This window comes from Thunnus albacares, chromosome 7 (assembly GCF_914725855.1).
Source record: "Thunnus albacares chromosome 7, fThuAlb1.1, whole genome shotgun sequence".
In the NCBI taxonomy this organism is placed as follows: domain Eukaryota; kingdom Metazoa; phylum Chordata; class Actinopteri; order Scombriformes; family Scombridae; genus Thunnus; species Thunnus albacares.
In genome coordinates, this window is record NC_058112.1 from 8,407,472 (window position 1) to 8,427,613 (window position 20,142).

Sequence of the window (20,142 nt, forward strand, 5' to 3'; positions counted from 1 at the left end):
TAGTAACTCAACAGTAAGATAGGTTAGTGTTGAGGCCATCAGTCATCATTATTTCTCCTCTGATTCTGAGTAATAAAGTAGTTTCTGTCAGGTTGTGGTAGCGGAAGGCTAGGGAAGAGCATTGTGTTGTGGGCGCGTTCGACTCCTGGTTTTGCTGTCTGCCGTCAGTTGGCTTCATTCCGTTTCAAACTGCCGCCGTCCGCCGCAACCCGAATCCAAACACCACCATGTCTGTTTAGAAAAAGCTGTTTTATAGCCTGTGATTGTAAAATGTGAAGTTGTTCGTTTAATGATATATTTCCAAGAATATGTGGCTGAGTATATTTAATATGAAATCATCTTTCTTAAAACAATAAAACCCTCCAACGTTGTGTGTTTATAAACGGGATGAAGACGAGGTTATAAAACTGGACTTTATATTTCACTTCCATCATCAAACTGGACTTTAGATTGAGCATAGCATTCAACCTCTTACTGTTACATAATCTAATTATTTATTAATTATGTTAATAATTTCCCTTAATTAAAAATAATAATAATTTATTATTAATTTATATAATTTATTCTCTTGTCACTTTCATATATTTCATTCACTTCAATTCTTTGTCCATATTTGCTCTGTACAGTCAATATTTCATTTCAGGTTTCCACTCTATAAATAGACTTTAAAATTTCAACTTAATTCTAATATTGCTTTATTGACTTAATTATTATTATTATTATCATTATTATTATTATTATTAGTAGTAGTAGTAGTAGTAGTATTACCTTACTTTTGTCTATTTTCATTCTTGTGTGTTGCAGATTTTTGTGAGCAAACACCAAGACTCATTCTCTGTATGTTTGCATTGGCTAATAAAACAGATTCTGATTGAATGAGTTGCTGTATGTCATGCTGACATAAAATCCCAAAACCAAGAATCATAATCAGGGTTGTGTGAATAGTAGCCCAGGGCTGGCCATGGTTTAGGCCACATAGACGGTCCCCTAGGACACCAAATAAGGGAAGGGGCACTGAGTGAGTTACTGACAGGTTTGCTTGTTCCTGTTCAGCTTTGGAAATTGAGCAGTCGATGGGTTTTCATCTGTTGATTTTCAAAGCCCTACTTGTCGTTCAGCCACCAAACACTCATTGAATGGCACCTTGACCTCCACTTGCCTTTTGTCTAGAGAACAGGGAGGATTTCTCTGGGCTGGAGGTATAATTGTTACACTTCATTTTAGTGCGAGTGTGGAATTATTGTTGCACTTTTTGGGGCTCCAATTTAAATCTCACCTAGAGCACCAACATAGTCAGGCTGGCCCTGTAGTAGCCTACCCTCACCCTAACCCAAGCCTACAGTAATGTACTAGACTATCAGCAGTGTAATAATCTCTGAAGGTGACTCATTCTGGTCACTATTTCCCCTAAAAAATTAAAAAAAAACCAAAAAGCTTCATTTTATACATAGCTGCTTGAAAGTTTGTGAACTCTTTAAAATTTTCTGTATTTCTGTATAAATATGACCTCAAACATGATCAGATATTTATACAAGTCCTAAAACTAGATAAAGTGAATCCAGTTAAACAAATGAGACAAAAAAAATAATTTTTTTAAATCTTTTTCATTTATTTATTGAGGAAAATGATCCAATCTAAGATATTTGTGTGAAGCAAAAGTATGTGAACATTGACTGTAGCCACTGCAAGAGAAGCCTTTAGTTTCCTAGGCGTTACCCTGGGGTCTGTTGTGGCCTCCTGGACTATTACACACCTGCTCTTGGTGTGATCTTTGTTGGTTTACCACTCCGGGGGAGGGTAACAGTGGTGTTGAATGTATTCAATTTATATACAGTCTGTCTGACAGTGGACTAGTGGAGTCCAAACTCTTTAGAAATGGTTTTGTAACCCTTTCCAGCCTGGTGATTATCAGCAACTCTTCTTCTAATGTTCTCAGAAATCTCCTTTGTTTGAGCCATGACACACTTCCACAAACCTTCTTTAAATAAAGCAGGGCCTCCCAGACTCACACTTGATTGTCGTCTTGTTGATTGAAACACTCGACTCTATTTTCCCTTTCAAATGAAATGATAATCCTAGAGGTTCACATACTTTTGCCACACACACATATGTAACGTTGGATCATTTTCCTCAATTAATTAATGAAAAAGATGAAAAAAATGTTGTTGTTTTTTATCTCATTTGTTTAACTGGGTTCACTTTATCTAGTTTTAGGACTTGTGTAAATGTCTGATCACATTTTAGGTCATATTTATGCAGAAATACAGAAAATTCAAAAGGGTTCACAAACTCTCAAGCAGCACTGTATCTCAGTCCTTCAAAGTTGTCTCTGAGACCAGGTCTGGGATGGTTTGTATCTGTGAAATGAGAAAATTAAAACTTTGACGTAGAGTTAAACCAAACACATCGTTGGAAAGGTCTCGACCTGGAGAGTAACATATGTCAGTATGAAGATTCTACAGGGCTCCTGCTAAGAAATATTGACCTTTGAACCTTGACCTTAGTGCATGTTTGAAGGCTTATAATTCAGCAACATAAGGGGCTTCAGACATGAGACCAACTGTTATCGAGAGCTCTGGACCTCAGCTACCATGTGAGTGGAGTCAACAACTGGGGAGGTGGTAAAATATGGTTAAAATTAATTTTCAAACAGACAAACACTGCATCTGGACCGCTCGATGTGCCACCTGCTGGTTGTCGCTGCGCACTGCCTTCACTGTAAAGTTGCGAACTAGTTCGACAAAATGTCCAACTAGTGCTGCCAAAGTCTGAACTAGTAGAGGACACTTAAGTTTGATATCAAGGATATCTAATAGATGCCCAAAGGGCTTTCCATACGCGGCCAAACATGCGCACAAGTCCTGCAACGTGGAGCAGGACGAAAACGCGTACCTGAGTGTAATTTACAAACAACACGCCGACGCGTCTTTTGGGAATCAGCTGCGTAGTTGAGTCGTGTGCACAAACCTCTTTGTAATGGTCAATTACGTGCCTGCGTGCAGCGTGACAGACGCTTTTGGCACCTGGTCTTGTTGTTACCGGGATGCTATAAAAGAGCCGCCCCTTCTCTGACACTCATACCGCCACTTCCAACGGGAGGAAGCACAAACGCAGCACTCTCTAAAGAAGAGAACTACACTCACTGAAAAATGGACCCTTGCGAATGCTCCAAGAGTAAGTTTTATTTAAGGATTTCATTAGTCTTAATATTTCGTCTGGTATTACTTTATAGGACTTGCTGTCATGCACAAATGAATTCCTAAAGCTGACATGTCTTGTGTTCTTACTTTCAGCTGGAACCTGCAACTGCGGAGTATCCTGCACTTGCACAAACTGCTCCTGCACCTCTTGCAAAAAGAGTAAGTCAAATCACATCTTTACACATACATCTAACTCACAGGTGTCTTAATTTTGAATCCAGTCAAGGTGACTGTTGATGAAATACATTTTACTAGTAGCCTTCTCTTTAAAAAATCTAAACCCAAGCCACCAAGTAGGATTCTTATGTTTTCTTTTAAGACTGACTTCTTGCCGTTTCATATCTGGCATGCTGAATTAATGCTGCCTTGTCTAAAATTGCCTCTTTACTCAAGATGTAGGAAACCAGGTGGCTTTAATTGGCTGCATCACAGAAGGTCACTTCATTCCACCCCAAACCTCTTAATGTTTAGCTCAAGATGCTTTGACTTGTGTAATATCCTTGTCCTGGAATTAAAGGGTGGCCTTGGCTGCTTTTTGTTGCAACAGATCAATGATCATAGGGTTGTCAGTAACACTTATTTTTTCTTAATGCAGGCTGCTGCTCATGCTGCCCATCCGACTGTAGCAAGTGCGCCTCTGGCTGCGTGTGCAAAGGAAAGACATGTGACACCAGTTGCTGTCAGTGATGGGTCCGCGTCGTCAGCCTTCTCTGTCCATGTGATGGAGCCCGTGTGAACGACTGTGCAGCTGCAATGATTAAGAATGTCTTTCAATGTTGAAATAAACTTGTTTCCTTGCTGCAGATATCTGTCATGCTGTTTTGGCAATAATTCAGGTTAATGGATAACAAGCTGACTGTCATGTACTACATCGAACAAAGGTCATAATGTGTAGGCAGTGTACAATGATGAATCAAGTCATTGGTAAGAATAGACCTTGCTATCATAGTAAGAAAAGAACAGGTGTTATTGAACATAATGATTCAGTTCAAGTCCTCCCCCACCCTTAGTGTATGACAATCAGCATGCATAATATACAAGGACCCTGCAACTGAAGTGACTTAAGATTATTTATTTAAAAAAATCTGACAAGTCAAAGAGAAGAAAGCTTATTGGTGTCATCAGGTAGACTGGGCTCAGACCCACAGTTTGAGAATGTTGTGTGGTTTGCAGGACCTATATAGGCTTATTCCCTTAAATCAAGCCAGGCAGTTTTGATTTGTTAGAGCAGGAAAAACTGTAAAATGTGATGGTCATGTTTTGGTTTAGACTTCCGGTTCAAGTCGTTAAAGGTTTGTCCAGAAAGTGAAGGCATGTATAGACCAAAGACTGATTTTACATCCTTGAGCACTATTTTCTGTATAGCCCAATATCGTGAATTTGCCTCATGGGGTTTTATAGTCTGTACAGTGATTTAAATAAGAGAACAACTCCCTTAAACCTCAGGAAGAGCAGCAGAGGAGGGATCCTTCTCCCAGGACAGACGGATGTGCAGTAGATGTGTGTACAGAATAGACCAAAAAAGACACATTACACAAATACAGCATAGAACAGCATAACAAAATTGTAATGGATTTATAATATATGTGAGGAATGTGATGAAGAGGATGCCGAGTAGCTTCCAGGCGCCAGCAGAACAGAATATTAATTCTCAGACTCTTTTAAAATGAAGGATGTTTACAGACCTGGAGCACTTTGCACAAGAAAAGGAGCAAAAATTTAGTAAAAGTTTGAAGAAAACAGACCTGTGTTTTTTCCTCTCATCCTTTCAATCAAAACCTTTCCAAGCTGAGATCCAGTTTCTGAGCTGATTATGGCCCAAAATAAATCTGAGAGAGTCACAAACCCTCTCAGATTTATTTTGGGCCATAATCAGCTCAGAAACTGGTTTAAATGCATTTTGATAAGTCTATAAATGGACCTTTTGTAAGAATACATCTTTCACATGAACACGGCTGCAACAACGTAGGTTTATTTTGACCTTGGCCTCTGCGGAACGTTCAAACCAGGCGGAACCTTTGGTTTCTCTTCGGAATCGGTAGAGTAACCAGACGGTTCTGGTGCTGGACTGCCAGCTGGAGAAGCTGCCGATGAGGCCCCGGGACCAAGCCAGGGTGATCGACGCGGCTATGGAAAGCCCTTTGGGCATCTATTAGATATCCTTGATATCAAACTTAAGTGTCATCTACTAGTTCGGACCTTGGCAGTACTAGTTGGACATTTTGTTGAACTAGTTTGCAACTTTGCTGTACTAGTTGAACAAAAACTCGTACTAGTTACGCTTTTTCAGCAACTAGTGACACTTTTGGCCAACTAGTTCGGACAAAAGCCATACTAGTTGAGCCCAACGCCGAACTAGTTGAGCCAAAATCCCAACTAGTGAAGCTCAAAGTCCTACTAGTTAACTAGTGCGCCGAAAAAACGCCAACATGTTGACTTCTTGAGCGCAAATACGCCTTACTAGTTGACTACTAAAGCTCAAAATGCTTACTAGTACTACTAGTAAGAGCCAGAATGTCTACTAGTACTACTAGTAGGAGCCAAAATGTCCACTAGTTACACTAGTGGGCTATTTTTGACCTTACTAGAACTACTAGTAAGGGCTAAAATGTTCACTAGAACTACTAGTAAGAGCCAAAATGCTTACTAGTTGTACTAGTAGCACATTTTTGACCTTACTAGTTCTACTAGTAAGAGACAAAATGTTTACAAGTCGTACTAGTAAGAGCCAAAATGTCCACTAGTTGCACTACTAGGGTGTTTTTGACCTTACTAGTACTACTAGTAAGGCTAAAAGTGTTTACTAGTTGAACTAGTAAGAGACTAAATGCCCACTAGTAACACTAGTTGCGTTAAATGCTAATCAGGAGGCGGGACATTGTGCCTTCCTATTGGCTCTCCAGCAAGAACTCCACCCGGCCAAAATTTAACCCTGTAAAGCCTGATAAGTTTTTACTGTTGTTAACCGCCAGCTCTTTGCTTACTATCCATGCAGAATAAAGCATGAATGAATTACTTTTTCTATTAACAACAATGAATCTAAAGGTATTCAATTGTTTTTCTGTTGTTTACTGCTTGACTCATTTTCCTTGTTGCCTTTTTAAACAACACAAAGCTATGTAATCATTTTCTAAAACAGAAAAGCAGCTGCTCTGCTTCTTGCTTTTTCCTCTCAACACGGTCATATGAACATTTTATCATTCATATCATATTGTCACATTATTTAGCAGTGGTGATGGTTAAAACCAAGTCACCACAGAGAAATAATATACTATATTTTTGCTGATGAGCGGCAGTAACTCACCCAACATATACAGTAATGTTCAAAAATTAAAATCAAATGTGACAACTACACCTTGTTTATTAACTACATTATAAACAATGAATGAGCCTATATCAGAAAAATAAACTCTGTCAGGCTCACTTTGATCAACAATAAGCATATTACACCTATATGTTAGCAGCATGGCTGTTATTTATGTGACTCATTTCAGTTGATGTGACTACAGTGAAGGCAGTGCGCAGCGACAACCAGCAGGTGGCACATCGAGCGGTCCAGATGCAGTGTTTGTCTCTGGGGAATTGTATTTTTATTTTTTATAAATATGACTGTTTTTCCTACAATTGGAAGTTGTAAATAGTTAATTGAGAGTAAACTGGGGAGTTTAAGGGGACAGTAAACACATGTATGTAATCAGATTTTAAATATCTAATTGATAAATATGTGAAAATTAATTTTAACCATATTTTACCACCTCCCCAGTTGTTGACTCTACTCACATGGTATCTGAGGTCCAGAGCTCTCGATAACAGTTGGTCTCATGTCTGAAGCCCCTTATGTTGCTGAATTATAAGCCTTATAAGTTTTAATTTTCTCATTTCACAGATACAATACATCCCAGGCCTGGTTTCAAAGACAACTTTGAAGGACTGAGATACAGTGCTGCTTGAGAGTTTGTGAACCCTTTTGAATTTTCTGTATTTCTGCATAAATATGACCTAAAATGTGATCAGACATTTACACAAGTCCTAAAACTAGATAAAGTGAACCCAGTTAAACAAATGAGATAAAAAACAACAACATTTTTTTCATCTTTTTCATTAATTAATTGAGGAAAATGATCCAACGTTACATATGTGTGTGTGGCAAAAGTATGTGAACCTCTAGGATTATCATTTCATTTGAAAGGGAAAATAGAGTCGAGTGTTTCAATCAACAAGACGACAATCAAGTGTGAGTCTGGGAGGCCCTGCTTTATTTAAAGAAGGTTTGTGGAAGTGTGTCATGGCTCAAACAAAGGAGATTTCTGAGAACATTAGAAGAAGAGTTGCTGATAATCACCAGGCTGGAAAGGGTTACAAAACCATTTCTAAAGAGTTTGGACTCCACTAGTCCACTGTCAGACAGACTGTATATAAATTGAATACATTCAACACCACTGTTACCCTCCCCCGGAGTGGTAAACCAACAAAGATCACACCAAGAGCAGGTGTGTAATAGTCCAGGAGGCCACAACAGACCCCAGGGTAACGCCTAGGAAACTAAAGGCTTCTCTTGCAGTGGCTACAGTCAATGTTCACATACTTTTGCTTCACACAAATATCTTAGATTGGATCATTTTCCTCAATAAATAAATGAAAAAGATTTTAAAAAATTATTTTTTTTGTCTCATTTGTTTAACTGGATTCACTTTATCTAGTTTTAGGACTTGTATAAATATCTGATCATGTTTGAGGTCATATTTATACAGAAATACAGAAAATTTTAAAGAGTTCACAAACTTTCAAGCAGCTATGTATAAAATGAAGCTTTTTGGTTTTTTTTTTATTTTTTAGGGGAAATAGTGACCAGAATGAGTCACCTTCAGAGATTATTACACTGCTGATAGTCTAGTACATTACTGTAGGCTTGGGTTAGGGTGAGGGTAGGCTACTACAGGGCCAGCCTGACTATGTTGGTGCTCTAGGTGAGATTTAAATTGGAGCCCCAAAAAGTGCAACAATAATTCCACACTCGCACTAAAATGAAGTGTAACAATTATACCTCCAGCCCAGAGAAATCCTCCCTGTTCTCTAGACAAAAGGCAAGTGGAGGTCAAGGTGCCATTCAATGAGTGTTTGGTGGCTGAACGACAAGTAGGGCTTTGAAAATCAACAGATGAAAACCCATCGACTGCTCAATTTCCAAAGCTGAACAGAAAAAAGCAAACCTGTCAGTAACTCACTCAGTGCCCCTTCCCTTATTTGGTGCCCTAGGGGACCGTCTATGTGGCCTAAACCATGGCCAGCCCTGGGCTACTATTCACACAACCCTGATTATGATTCTTGGTTTTGGGATTTTATGTCAGCATGACATACAGCAACTCATTCAATCAGAATCTGTTTTATTAGCCAATGCAAACATACAGAGAATGAGTCTTGGTGTTTGCTCACAAAAATCTGCAACACACAAGAATGAAAATAGACAAAAGTAAGGTAATACTACTACTACTACTACTAATAATAATAATAATAATAATGATAATAATAATAATAATTAAGTCAATAAAGCAATATTAGAATTAAGTTGAAATTTTAAAGTCTATTTATAGAGTGGAAACCTGAAATGAAATATTGACTGTACAGAGCAAATATGGACAAAGAATTGAAGTGAATGAAATATATGAAAGTGACAAGAGAATAAATTATATAAATTAATAATAAATTATTATTATTATTAATTAAGGGAAATTATTAACATAATTAATAAATAATTAGATTATGTAACAGTAAGAGGTTGAATGCTATGCTCAATCTAAAGTCCAGTTTGATGATGGAAGTGAAATATAAAGTCCAGTTTTATAACCTCGTCTTCATCCCGTTTATAAACACACAACGTTGGAGGGTTTTATTGTTTTAAGAAAGATGATTTCATATTAAATATACTCAGCCACATATTCTTGGAAATATATCATTAAACGAACAACTTCACATTTTACAATCACAGGCTATAAAACAGCTTTTTCTAAACAGACATGGTGGTGTTTGGATTCGGGTTGCGGCGGACGGCGGCAGTTTGAAACGGAATGAAGCCAACTGACGGCAGACAGCAAAACCAGGAGTCGAACGCGCCCACAACACAATGCTCTTCCCTAGCCTTCCGCTACCACAACCTGACAGAAACTACTTTATTACTCAGAATCAGAGGAGAAATAATGATGACTGATGGCCTCAACACTAACCTATCTTACTGTTGAGTTACTAAGGATACGTTGGTGTTGTTGTGTTGAGAAATCTTAAAGATATCATTAAGACAAAACTTTAACACGATCACAGTGAGGAAAACACTTCCGGTCGGCGGGTATTCCGGTCAGCCAATCAAAAAAGGCTGAGCGAGTTTATTATACATACACACATTATTTTCTTTACACTTCAATATACACTACAGTACGTTACCACCAATCTGTAGTATGATATAATGTTATACTGACTATATGTTACGGCTTTAGCTGGCGTCATCACCATAGTAACGGTATGTTGAGAAATGTTAAAGATACTAAAATCGACAGTAAGGAAAATACTCATACGCGTCCTCTCTGGCCCCACCTGGCTGGTAATATTAAAATAAATAAATAAAATCAAGGATAATATCTTGTGATTAAATGTTGAGTGACGTAGTTATAGTTAAAAATGAATAACAAATGAGAAAAAAACCCGCTGCAGGCACAAACCTACTTCCAACTGAAATACATCAGTTTGAAAGTCGTGCAGAGTGTCACGGAAAATAACTAGATAGATTAAATTTCATGATTATTTCATGAATGTCATGAGACAGACTGGCTCACAAACGAGACGCTGCAGGTTTTCTGTGAATGATTCACGTCCAGCGCGTTTTGGAGTCAGTTTAACTCTGAATACTGAGGAGAACAATCAGCTTTCTTTCGGCTTCTGATGATCAGTCGACTACAGTTTTTGGAGGGGACAAATTTACATGTTTCATATATTGAGGTCTAAACTGTGTTGACGGATGGTTGGTTTAAATATCATGATATAAATGTCCTTTATGAAATTAAGACTGTAATGTGTTAGTTTACTGTACGGGTCCAGCAGACAATATAACTTATAACTAATTCTCAGACAGCTTCACGGGGTTTCTCCGTTCTCTCTGCTTGTCGAGCATGATGAGAGCATAGACTATATTATAAATATTATTAATATATATCTTTATAAACAGTCTATGGATGAGAGACAGACAGAAACTGCATCTCGACGGCTCTCATCTGCCACCTGCTGGTTGTTGTTCCGCACTGCAGCTAATCCTGGATCAATTATTTCAGCCTCTTCACTGCGGCCGCGGCATTGAAATGAGTGACATCTGTATGTGAAATGATTCACAACAATTTGGTAACACGGGGGAACTTCTGCTTGTCACTTCAGATAATCTGTTTGGGAAGAACAACACAGGCTATTTCTACACATGTAATTAATTAGGCTATTGATTCACGCTACACACTGAATAATATATCACACATTTGGATAAAATATATTTCATGTGTAAATGAAAAGAACAAAATATTTATGTAGCGTATGTAGGCCCATTTATTTATTTTATTAGATCCTTGTGCTTGCATAATATTGGCTGCTACTCTTGTTATAGAATGGCCATTCTATCCTCTTGGCTTTTATTTTGTCGTTTTTGCACCTCACTTCCGCTTCCTGTCTGTAAGTTATATGGGTAACTTTTTAAAACGTTGTCACTAGTAGTACTAGTACTACTAGCGGAATACTAGGACTACTAGTAGTACTAGTGGAAGGTTTAAAATGGTGTCACTAGTAGTACTAGTGGAATAGTACTAGTGCTATTAGTGGTACTAGTATCACTAGTAGTACTAGTTGCATTTTATTGAAACCTCCACTAGTAGTACTAGTACTACTAGTAGTACTAGGGACTATTTGCATGCAATCCACTAGTACTACTAGTTGCCCTGTTTCCGTGTTACTAGTACTACTAATGAAGCTCAAAATGTTTAGTAGTAGTACTAGTGGACATTTGGGCTCTTACTAGTACTACTAGTAAGAGCCAAAATGTCCACTAGTTACACTAGTGGAGTGTTTTTGACCTTACTAGCACTACTAGTAAGAGCCAAAATGTTTACTACTACTACTAGTCAGCACCAAAAATGCTGACTAGTAGTACTAGTAGCACATTTTTGAACTTACCAGTACTACTAGTAAGTTCAAAAATGCTTACTAGTACTACTAGTAGGAGCCAAAATGCCAACTAGTTGCACTAGTGGGTTGTTTTGACCTTACTAGCACTACTAGTAAGTGCCAAAAAAATTTAACTAGTTAACTAGTAACACTGATTTTTGCCTTACTAGTAAACTAGTAGAACAAATTTCTTTTGAGTAGTAAGACCTTGTGCCGAACATGTAAACACTTCGACCGAACATGTTGGAAATTTTTCGTACATGTTGACACTTTCGCCACACTAGTAAGCGACTGTGCACAACTAGTAAGACTTTTCTTTAACATGTTGGGCCTTTTGCCGAACTAGTTGGCATTTTCGGCGCACTAGTTGACGACTTGGTCTTACTAGTTCGACAAAATTGCGCACTAGTCGACATCTGCACGCGACTAGTATTACTAGTGACGTAAAAAAATTTCACTAGTTAACATCTATGACAGTCGCAGCGCTTTACTAGTTAACTACTTGCGCTCAGATGTCGACTAGTGCGCAATTTTGGCGAACTAGTAAGACCAAGTCGTCAACTAGTGCGCTGAAAATGCCAACTAGTTCGGCAAAAAGCCCCACGTGTTAAAGAAAAGTCTTACTAGTTACGCGCAGTCGCATACTAGTGCGGCGAAAAGCTCAACTAGTTGAAGGAAAGTGTCAACATGTACGAAAATTTTCCTACATGTTCGGTCAAAGTGTTTACATGTTCGGCACAAAGCCTAACTAGTTGAATGAAATTTGCTCTACTAGTTAACTAGTAAGGCAAAAATCAGTGTTACTAGTTAACTAGTTAAACATTTTTGTCTCTCACTACTAGTACTAGTAAGGTCAAAAACAGCCCACTAGTGCAACTAGTTGGCATTTTAGCTCCTACTAGTAGTACTAGTGGACATTTTGGCTCTTACTGGTAGGACCAGTAAACATTTTGAGCTTCACTAGTAGTACTAGTAGTATGGGAATAGGGTAACTAGTAGTACTAGTGGACTGCATGCGCATGAAACGGGCAGGATAATGATGAAATTCTGAGTCCCGATTGGTTGGTTTTCTTTATTTTGAACCAGAGAGCCATTTGGAAGTCTCATTTCATGTCTCATCATTAGCATTTTGCGCAACTAGTGTGACTAGTGGGCATTTTGGCTCTCACTAGTGGTACTAGTAAGGTCAAAAAAGCTCTACTAGTGTAACTAGTAGACATTTTGGCTCTTTGGCTCTTACTGGTAGTACTAGTGGACATTTTGGCTTCTACTAGTAGTACTAGTGGACATTTTGGCTCTTACTAGTAGTACTAGTAAGCATTTTGAGCTTTAGTAGTCAACTAGTAAGGTGAATTTGCGCTCAAGTAGTCAACATGTTGGCGTTTTTTCGGCGCACTAGTTATCTAGTAGGACTTTGAGCTTTACTAGTTGGGTCCAGTCGTTGACTAGTGCGCAAAAAATCAACTAGTTGGGATTTTGGCTCAACTAGTTCGGCGTTGGGCTCAACTAGTACGGCTTTTGTCCGAACTAGTTGGCCAAAAGTGTCACTAGTTGCTGAAAAAGCGTGACTAGTACGAGTTTTTGTTCAACTAGTATGGCAAAGTTGCGAACTAGTTCGACAAAATGTCCAACTAGTACTGCCAAAGTCTGAACTAGTAGAGGACACTTAAGTTTGATATCAAGGATATCTAATAGATGCCCAAAGGGCTTTCCATAGCCACGTCGATCACCCTGGCTCGGTCCCGGGGCCTCATCGGCAGCTTCTCCAGCTGGCAGTCCAGCTCCAGAACCGTCTGGTTACTCTACCGATTCCGAAGAGAAACCAAAGGTTCCGCCTGGTTTGAACGTTCTGCAGAGGCCAAGGTCAAAATAAACCTACGTTGTTGCAGCCGCGTTCATGTGAAAGATGTATTCTTACAAAAGGTCCATTTATAGACTTATCAAAATGCATTTAAACCAGTTTCCGAGCTGATTATGGCCCAAAATAAATCTGAGAGGGTTTGTGACTCTCTCAGATTTATTTTGGGCCATAATCAGCTCAGAAACTGGATCTCAGCTTGGAAAGGTTTTGATTGAAAGGATGAGAGGAAAAAACACAGGTCTGTTTTCTTCAAACTTTTACTAAATTTTTGCTCCTTTTCTTGTGCAAAGTGCTCCAGGTCTGTAAACATCCTTCATTTTAAAAGAGTCTGAGAATTAATATTCTGTTCTGCTGGCACCTGGAAGCTACTCGGCATCCTCTTCATCACATTCCTCACATATATTATAAATCCATTACAATTTTGTTATGCTGCTCTATGCTGTATTTGTGTAATGTGTCTTTTTTGTATATTCTGTACACACATCTACTGCACATCTGAACTAGTTGGCCAAAAGGGGGTTTTAGGGAGTTGTTCCCTTATTTAAATCACTGTACAGACTATAAAACCCCATGAGGCAAATTCGCGATATTGGGCTATACAAATAATAGTGCTCAAGAATGTAAAATCAGTCTTTGGTCTATACATGCCTTCACTTTCTGGACAAACCTTTAACGACTTGAACCGGAAGTCTAAACCAAAACATGACCATCACATTTTACAGTTTTTCCTGCTCTAACAAATCAAAACTGCCTGGCTTGATTTAAGGGAATAAGCCTATATAGGTCCTGCAAACCACACAACATTCTCAAACTGTGGGTCTGAGCCCAGTCTACCTGATGACACCAATAAGCTTTCTTCTCTTTGACTTGTCAGATTTTTTTAAATAAATAATCTTAAGTCACTTCAGTTGCAGGGTCCTTGTATATTATGCATGCTGATTGTCATACACTAAGGGTGGGGGAGGACTTGAACTGAATCATTATGTTCATCAATAACACCTGTTCTTTTCTTACTATGATAGCAAGGTCTATTCTTACCAATGACTTGATTCATCTTTGTACACTGCCCGCACATTATGACCTTTGTTAGATGCAGTACATGACAGTCAGCTTGTTATCCATTAACCTGAATTATTGCCAAAACAGCATGACAGATATCTGCATCAAGGAAACAAGTTTATTTCAACATTGAAAGACATTCTTAATCATTGCAGCTGCACAGTCGTTCACACAGGCTCCATCACATGGACAGAGAAGGCTGACGACGCGGACCCATCACTGACAGCAACTGGTGTCACATGTCTTTCCTTTGCACACGCAGCCAGAGGCGCACTTGCTACAGTCGGATGGGCAGCATGAGCAGCAGCCTGCATTAAGAAAAAAATAAGTGTTACTGACAACCCTATGATCATTAATCTGTTGCAACAAAAAGCAGCCAAGGCCACCCTTTAATTCCAGGACAAGGATATTACACAAGTCAAAGCATCTTGAGCTAAACATTAAGAGGTTTGGGGTGGAATGAAGTGACCTTCTGTGATGGTAAAGCCACCTGGTTTCCTACATCTTGAGTAAAGAGGCAATTTTAGACAAGGCAGCATTAATTCAGCATGCCAGATATGAAACAGCAAGAAGTCAGTCTTAAAAGAAAACATAAGAATCCTACTTGGTGGCTTGGGTTTAGATTTTTTAAAAAAGAAGGCTACTAGTAAAATGTATTTCATCAACAGTCACATTGACTGGATTCAAAATTAAGACACCTGTGAGTTAGATGTGTGTGTAAAGATGTGATTTGACTTACTCTTTTTGCAAGAGGTGCAGGAGCAGTTTGTGCAAGTGCAGGATACTCCGCAGTTGCAGGTTCCAGCTGAAAGTAAGAACACAAGACATGTCAGCTTTAGGAATTCATTTGTGTATGACAGCAAGTCCTATAAAGTAATACCAGACGAAATATTAAGACTAATGAAATCCTTAAATAAAACTTACTCTTGGAGCATTCGCAAGGGTCCATTTTTCAGTGAGTGTAGTTCTCTTCTTTAGAGAGTGCTGCGTTTGTGCTTCCTCCCGTTGGAAGTGGTGGTATGACTGTCAGAGAAGGGGCGGCTCTTTTATAGCATCCCGGTAACAACAAGACCGGGTGCAAAAAGCGTCTGTCACGCTGCACGCAGGCACGTAATTGACCATTACAAAGAGGTTTGTGCACACGGCTCAACTACGCAGCTGATTCCCAAAAGACGCGTCGGCGTGTTGTTTATAAATTACATTCAGGTACGCGTTTTCGTCCTGCTCCACGTTGCAGAACTTGTGCGCATGTTTGGCCGCGTATGGAAAGCCCTTTGGGCATCTCTTAGATATCCTTGATATCAAACTTAAGTGTCCTCTACTAGTTCAGACTTTGGCAGCACTAGTTGGACATTTTGTCGAACTAGTTCGCAACTTTGCCGTACTAGTTGAACAAAAACTCGTACTAGTTACACTTTTTCAGCAACTAGTGACACTTTTGGCCAACTAGTTCGGACAAAAGCCGTACTAGTTGAGCGTGTGTGGACGACTGTGTATTTGATTGCAGTTGCAATGATTAAGAATGTCTTTTGTAATCGGAATCGGTAGAGTAACCAGACGGTTCTGGTGCTGGACTGCCAGCTGGAGAAGCTGCCGATGAGGCCCCGGGACCGAGCCAGGGTGATCGACGCGGCCAAACATGCGCACAAGTCCTGCAACGTGGAGCAGGACGAAAACGCGTACCTGAGTGTAATTTACAAACAACACACCGACGCGTCTTTTGGGAATCAGCTGCGTAGTTGAGTCGTGTGCACAAACCTCTTTGTAATGGTCAATTACGTGCCTGCGTGCAGCGTGACAGACGCTTTTTGCACCCGGTCTTGTTGTTACCGGGATGCTATAAAAGAGCCGCCCCTTCTCTGACACTCATACCACCACTTCCAACGGGAAGAAGCACAAACGCAGCACTCTGTAAAGAAGAGAACTACACTCACTGAAAAATGGACCCTTGCGAATGCTCCAAGAGTAAGTTTTATTTAAGGATTTCGTTGGTCTTAATATTTCGTCTCCTATTACTTTATAGGACTTGCTGTCATACACAAATGAATTCCTAAAGCTGACATGTCTTGTGTTCTTACTTTCAGCTGGAACCTGCAACTGCGGAGTATCCTGCACTTGCACAAACTGCTCCTGCACCTCTTGCAAAAAGAGTAAGTCAAATCACATCTTTACACATACATCTAACTCACAGGTGTCTTCATTTTGAATCCAGTCAAGGTGACTGTTGATGAAATACATTTTACTAGTAGCCTTTTTTAAAAAATCTAAACCCAAGCCACCAAGTAGGATTCTTATGTTTTCTTTTAAGACTGACTTCTTGCCGTTTCATATCTGGCATGCTGAATTAATGCTGCCTTGTCTAAAATTGCCTCTTTACTCAAGATGTAGGAAACCAGGTGGCTTTACCATCACAGAAGGTCACTTCATTCCACCCCAAACCTCTTAATGTTTAGCTCAAGATGCTTTGACTTGTGTAATATCCTTGTCCTGGAATTAAAGGGTGGCCTTGGCTGCTTTTTGTTGCAACAGATTAATGATCATAGGGTTGTCAGTAACACTTATTTTTTCTTAATGCAGGCTGCTGCTCATGCTGCCCATCCGACTGTAGCAAGTGCGCCTCTGGCTGCGTGTGCAAAGGAAAGACATGTGACACCAGTTGCTGTCAGTGATGGGTCCGCGTCGTCAGCCTTCTCTGTCCATGTGATGGAGCCTGTGTGAACGACTGTGCAGCTGCAATGATTAAGAATGTCTTTCAATGTTGAAATAAACTTGTTTGACGCAGATATGTCATGCTGTTTTGGCAATAATTCAGGTTAATGGATAACAAGCTGACTCATGTGCTGCATCTAACAAAGGTCATAATGTGCAGGCAGTGTACAAAGATGAATCAATAAGTCATTGGTAAGAATAGACCTTGCTATCATAGTAAGAAAAGAACAGGTGTTACTGATGAACATAATGATTCAGTTCAAGTCAAGGGCTTTCCATAGTGCAGCGAAAAGCTCAACTAGTTAAAGGAAAGTGTCAACATGTACAAAAAATTTCCAACATGTTCGGCACAAAGTCTTACTAGTCAAAAGAAATTTGTTAACTAGTAAGGCAAATCAGTGTAACTAGTTTTTTTTTTTTTTTTTTGGGCTCTTACTAGTAGTACTAGTAAGAGCCCAAATGTCCACTAGTACTACTACTAAACATTTTGAGCTTCATTAGTAGTACTAGTAACACGGAAACAGGGCAACTAGTAGTACTAGTGGATTGCATGCAAATGAAGCAGGCGGTACAAAGATTTTGATTGGTCAGTGTAGAAACTGTGTGCTGGACCTCTTAAAGTGCCCGCTCTGTATAGTAACTTGAGTTTTAGCAGCACTCATTTCAGGAAGCCTGTTAATTTAGTTTATTTTGTATTAACATGAAATGGCAATAAATTGAATGCGTTTTGGTAGATGAAATGTACAACAACATGAAGACCAAAGTGAATGTAACATTAATGTTTTTATGTGTAGAAAATTTGCAAATATACAATTTATTGTAAAAAGTCTGTTCCTATTTCATGATTATCATTTTTAAAATGATATTTAGTATGTTAATTACAATTTTTGATGAATTATATCAGCACTTGTGTGAAATAAAACAATAGTCTGTCTTTGAAATCTAACATTTTTTCACATCCAGACATACAAGTAAATCAATTTAATCTTTTACCTCTATCTTAGATAGATAGATAGATAGATAGATAGATAGATAGATAATGTTGATTACCACATTAAATAATCAATCATGATGCAGCACTTAATTCGTAATCTCGACTTCATTGTTCAGAAAGATCCATATAATAGCACAGTCATAAACACTGACGGGCTTCTGCTCGCTTTTTACACGGTCAAATATAACCAGAAGGTGGCAGCAAACATCTGGACGTAACGTTAATGGCCGGCGCTTCTGGAGATATGAGCCAAACTTCACATGAAGCTGCCACAGAAAGTGGCTTTAATAATGTTATTGATCGCGTTTGGAATGCGCGTAATGTAGCAAGACGGGAACTGGCATCGCAGAGGGATGAAGACAACATGCTGACAGCCACAAGAAACACATTTCGGCGGCGAAGAAGAGCAGGTCCGATGACAGGTAGGCCTAACTGTTACCCGGCCTTCTTAAACGAGTATTAGCATTAATGTTAAAAACCGTCTACTGAGGCAAAATTGCCCCTTTCACTGTCGCTGCTAACTCGCGAATGGTTTACAAATTCATCATGTGTGGCGTTTTGCAATTCATGCCGGATCCGGCCTGAACAGTTCACCAGGTACGGCTGGTTTCTGGCTGATGTGTAACGTTAGCCTAAAGAAAGTAGGAGAAAACTCAGTGTGGCGGGATAAGTATATTGATCCTGTTACTGGAAGAATGTTAATCACATATTATCATGACAATATTAAAACAAGAATGTTTTTTAGAATATGCCTTTTCTGCAGTAGTTGAGAACGGGGTAACATGAGCCAGCTTTTACATTTGATTATTTTACTGCTAAATAAAAGTGTATTTGTTTCAAATAATAGTTACTATATATAGCCCAGGTTGTTGTGTACCCATGGAAATTAAAACAAGTTGTCTAATTATTGTGGTTTTAGAACAATGAGCCATCAAAAAAAGTTAGTTCTTTGGCACAACTACCCCAGGCTGGGGTAAAATGAGCATGTGGATGGGGTATTATTAACCATTAAATACTGATATGAAAATGACACAAAATCAAACAATTTAAATGTAATGTTTAACAATATGCAATATTCTGTTTTTGTACAGAAACACCTGCACCTGCAAATAGGACAAGTGGAGTTTGGAGAGTAAAGCTGTTCCTGTTGCCAAATGCTCATCAAGTTGTCCTTCCACCTCGTAAAGAATGCAGTAAACTCACCAGAATTGGCTTAGGTAATGTACACACTGTATTGGTTTTGAATGTGAGCGTGCACCTGAGTTTTTGGTATTTATTTACACAGAAAATGCACATCCATCAACATTACTGTATATTTGCAAGTGTTGGATAGGAAGTTTATTTATATTTGTGTGACCAGTGTGCAATGTGGAAAACAATAAAAGACAACCATCATGCTCCACTTTTGGCAGCAAGACTGAACTGCATCAAAATTCATATCATTATGTAATTTTGGCTTCATTTAACATCAGCCCACATACATTAAATATTATTAATTGCAGTCTGTCATCTTTGAATGCCATTTATTTGGTGTGTCAAATTCATAATAGGGCAGGATAATCACTTGGACCACAAATACTGCAAAGTCACATGATTTTATTCTAATCCCATTTATCTTACACGTGTACTGAGCAGGACTTGCCCTGATTCATTTTGTCAAGCAAATACCCTAAACATCCACAAACCGATGTTTATCACTATGTAGCCTGTGTGCATATAGCTCAAATATTGACAGATGGCGTCCACCTAGAGTCCGGTTCTGCTTGAGGTTTCTTCCTGTTAAAGGGGAGTTTTTCCTAGCTGCTGTCGCCAAGTGCTGCTCATGGGGGAATGTTGGGTCTCTGTAAATTAAAGAGTTCAGTCTAGACCTGCGCTATGTGGAAAGAGCCCTGAGATAACTTTTGTTCTGATTTGGCACTTTATAAATAAATTGAATTGAAATTGTGCTCCAAATATAACAAACACAGCAAAGTATGTTGTTCACAGCCTATAAAGACACAATAAGGCTTTGAATCTAAGACAATGATTCAAATTAGACAATTATTGAGTCAGTATATTGACAATTTTCTCTTTAATTATTTTCCAGGGATCCCAAGTCATGATTTGCCAGGGACAGTCTCACATAGAAG

General features: G+C 39.0%; 3 protein-coding genes and 2 long non-coding RNA genes across 5 annotated transcripts; 2 read left to right on the plus strand and 3 right to left on the minus strand.

The window, feature by feature from the left end:
• The first annotated feature begins 3,060 nt into the window (after positions 1-3,060).
• Positions 3,061-3,998, plus strand: LOC122985108 (metallothionein A-like). The gene is made up of 3 exons (XM_044355509.1): positions 3,061-3,174; positions 3,294-3,359; positions 3,796-3,998. The coding sequence occupies exons 1-3, from the start codon at positions 3,150-3,152 to the stop codon at positions 3,885-3,887; spliced, it is 183 nt and encodes a 60-aa protein (XP_044211444.1). The 5' UTR covers positions 3,061-3,149; the 3' UTR covers positions 3,888-3,998.
• A 1,189-nt stretch (positions 3,999-5,187) lies between these two features.
• On the minus strand, positions 5,188-12,410 carry LOC122985127. Its single transcript, XR_006404028.1, has 3 exons — positions 12,401-12,410; positions 9,894-9,896; positions 5,188-5,327 (listed from the first exon to the last, which is right to left on the minus strand). It is a non-coding gene; the product is annotated as an uncharacterized LOC122985127 (long non-coding RNA).
• Positions 12,411-14,410: 2,000 nt separating this feature from the next.
• LOC122985118 (metallothionein A-like) lies at positions 14,411-15,351 on the minus strand. Its single transcript, XM_044355518.1, has 3 exons — positions 15,235-15,351; positions 15,050-15,115; positions 14,411-14,618 (listed from the first exon to the last, which is right to left on the minus strand). The coding sequence occupies exons 1-3, from the start codon at positions 15,257-15,259 to the stop codon at positions 14,527-14,529; spliced, it is 183 nt and encodes a 60-aa protein (XP_044211453.1). The 5' UTR covers positions 15,260-15,351; the 3' UTR covers positions 14,411-14,526.
• Positions 15,352-15,367: 16 nt separating this feature from the next.
• Positions 15,368-16,176, minus strand: LOC122985126. Its single transcript, XR_006404027.1, has 2 exons — positions 16,090-16,176; positions 15,368-15,406 (listed from the first exon to the last, which is right to left on the minus strand). It is a non-coding gene; the product is annotated as an uncharacterized LOC122985126 (long non-coding RNA).
• LOC122985110 (metallothionein A-like) lies at positions 16,161-17,093 on the plus strand. Its single transcript, XM_044355511.1, has 3 exons — positions 16,161-16,275; positions 16,395-16,460; positions 16,888-17,093. Exons 1-3 carry the CDS (start codon positions 16,251-16,253, stop codon positions 16,977-16,979), a joined length of 183 nt encoding a protein of 60 aa, XP_044211446.1. The 5' UTR covers positions 16,161-16,250; the 3' UTR covers positions 16,980-17,093.
• The last annotated feature ends 3,049 nt before the right edge of the window (positions 17,094-20,142 follow it).

Excerpts from the sequence above, each read along its gene's own strand:
- LOC122985108 (XM_044355509.1), top strand. The coding sequence starts at position 3,150 with ATGGACCCTTGCGAATGCTCCAAGA. Across the intron at positions 3,175-3,293 it reads CCCTTGCGAATGCTCCAAGA|CTGGAACCTGCAACTGCGGA; the intron begins GTAAGTTTTATT and ends TCTTACTTTCAG. Across the intron at positions 3,360-3,795 it reads CTGCACCTCTTGCAAAAAGA|GCTGCTGCTCATGCTGCCCA; the intron begins GTAAGTCAAATC and ends TTCTTAATGCAG.
- LOC122985118 (XM_044355518.1), bottom strand. The coding sequence starts at position 15,259 with ATGGACCCTTGCGAATGCTCCAAGA. Across the intron at positions 15,116-15,234 it reads CCCTTGCGAATGCTCCAAGA|CTGGAACCTGCAACTGCGGA; the intron begins GTAAGTTTTATT and ends TCTTACTTTCAG. Across the intron at positions 14,619-15,049 it reads CTGCACCTCTTGCAAAAAGA|GCTGCTGCTCATGCTGCCCA; the intron begins GTAAGTCAAATC and ends TTCTTAATGCAG.
- LOC122985110 (XM_044355511.1), top strand. The coding sequence starts at position 16,251 with ATGGACCCTTGCGAATGCTCCAAGA. Across the intron at positions 16,276-16,394 it reads CCCTTGCGAATGCTCCAAGA|CTGGAACCTGCAACTGCGGA; the intron begins GTAAGTTTTATT and ends TCTTACTTTCAG. Across the intron at positions 16,461-16,887 it reads CTGCACCTCTTGCAAAAAGA|GCTGCTGCTCATGCTGCCCA; the intron begins GTAAGTCAAATC and ends TTCTTAATGCAG.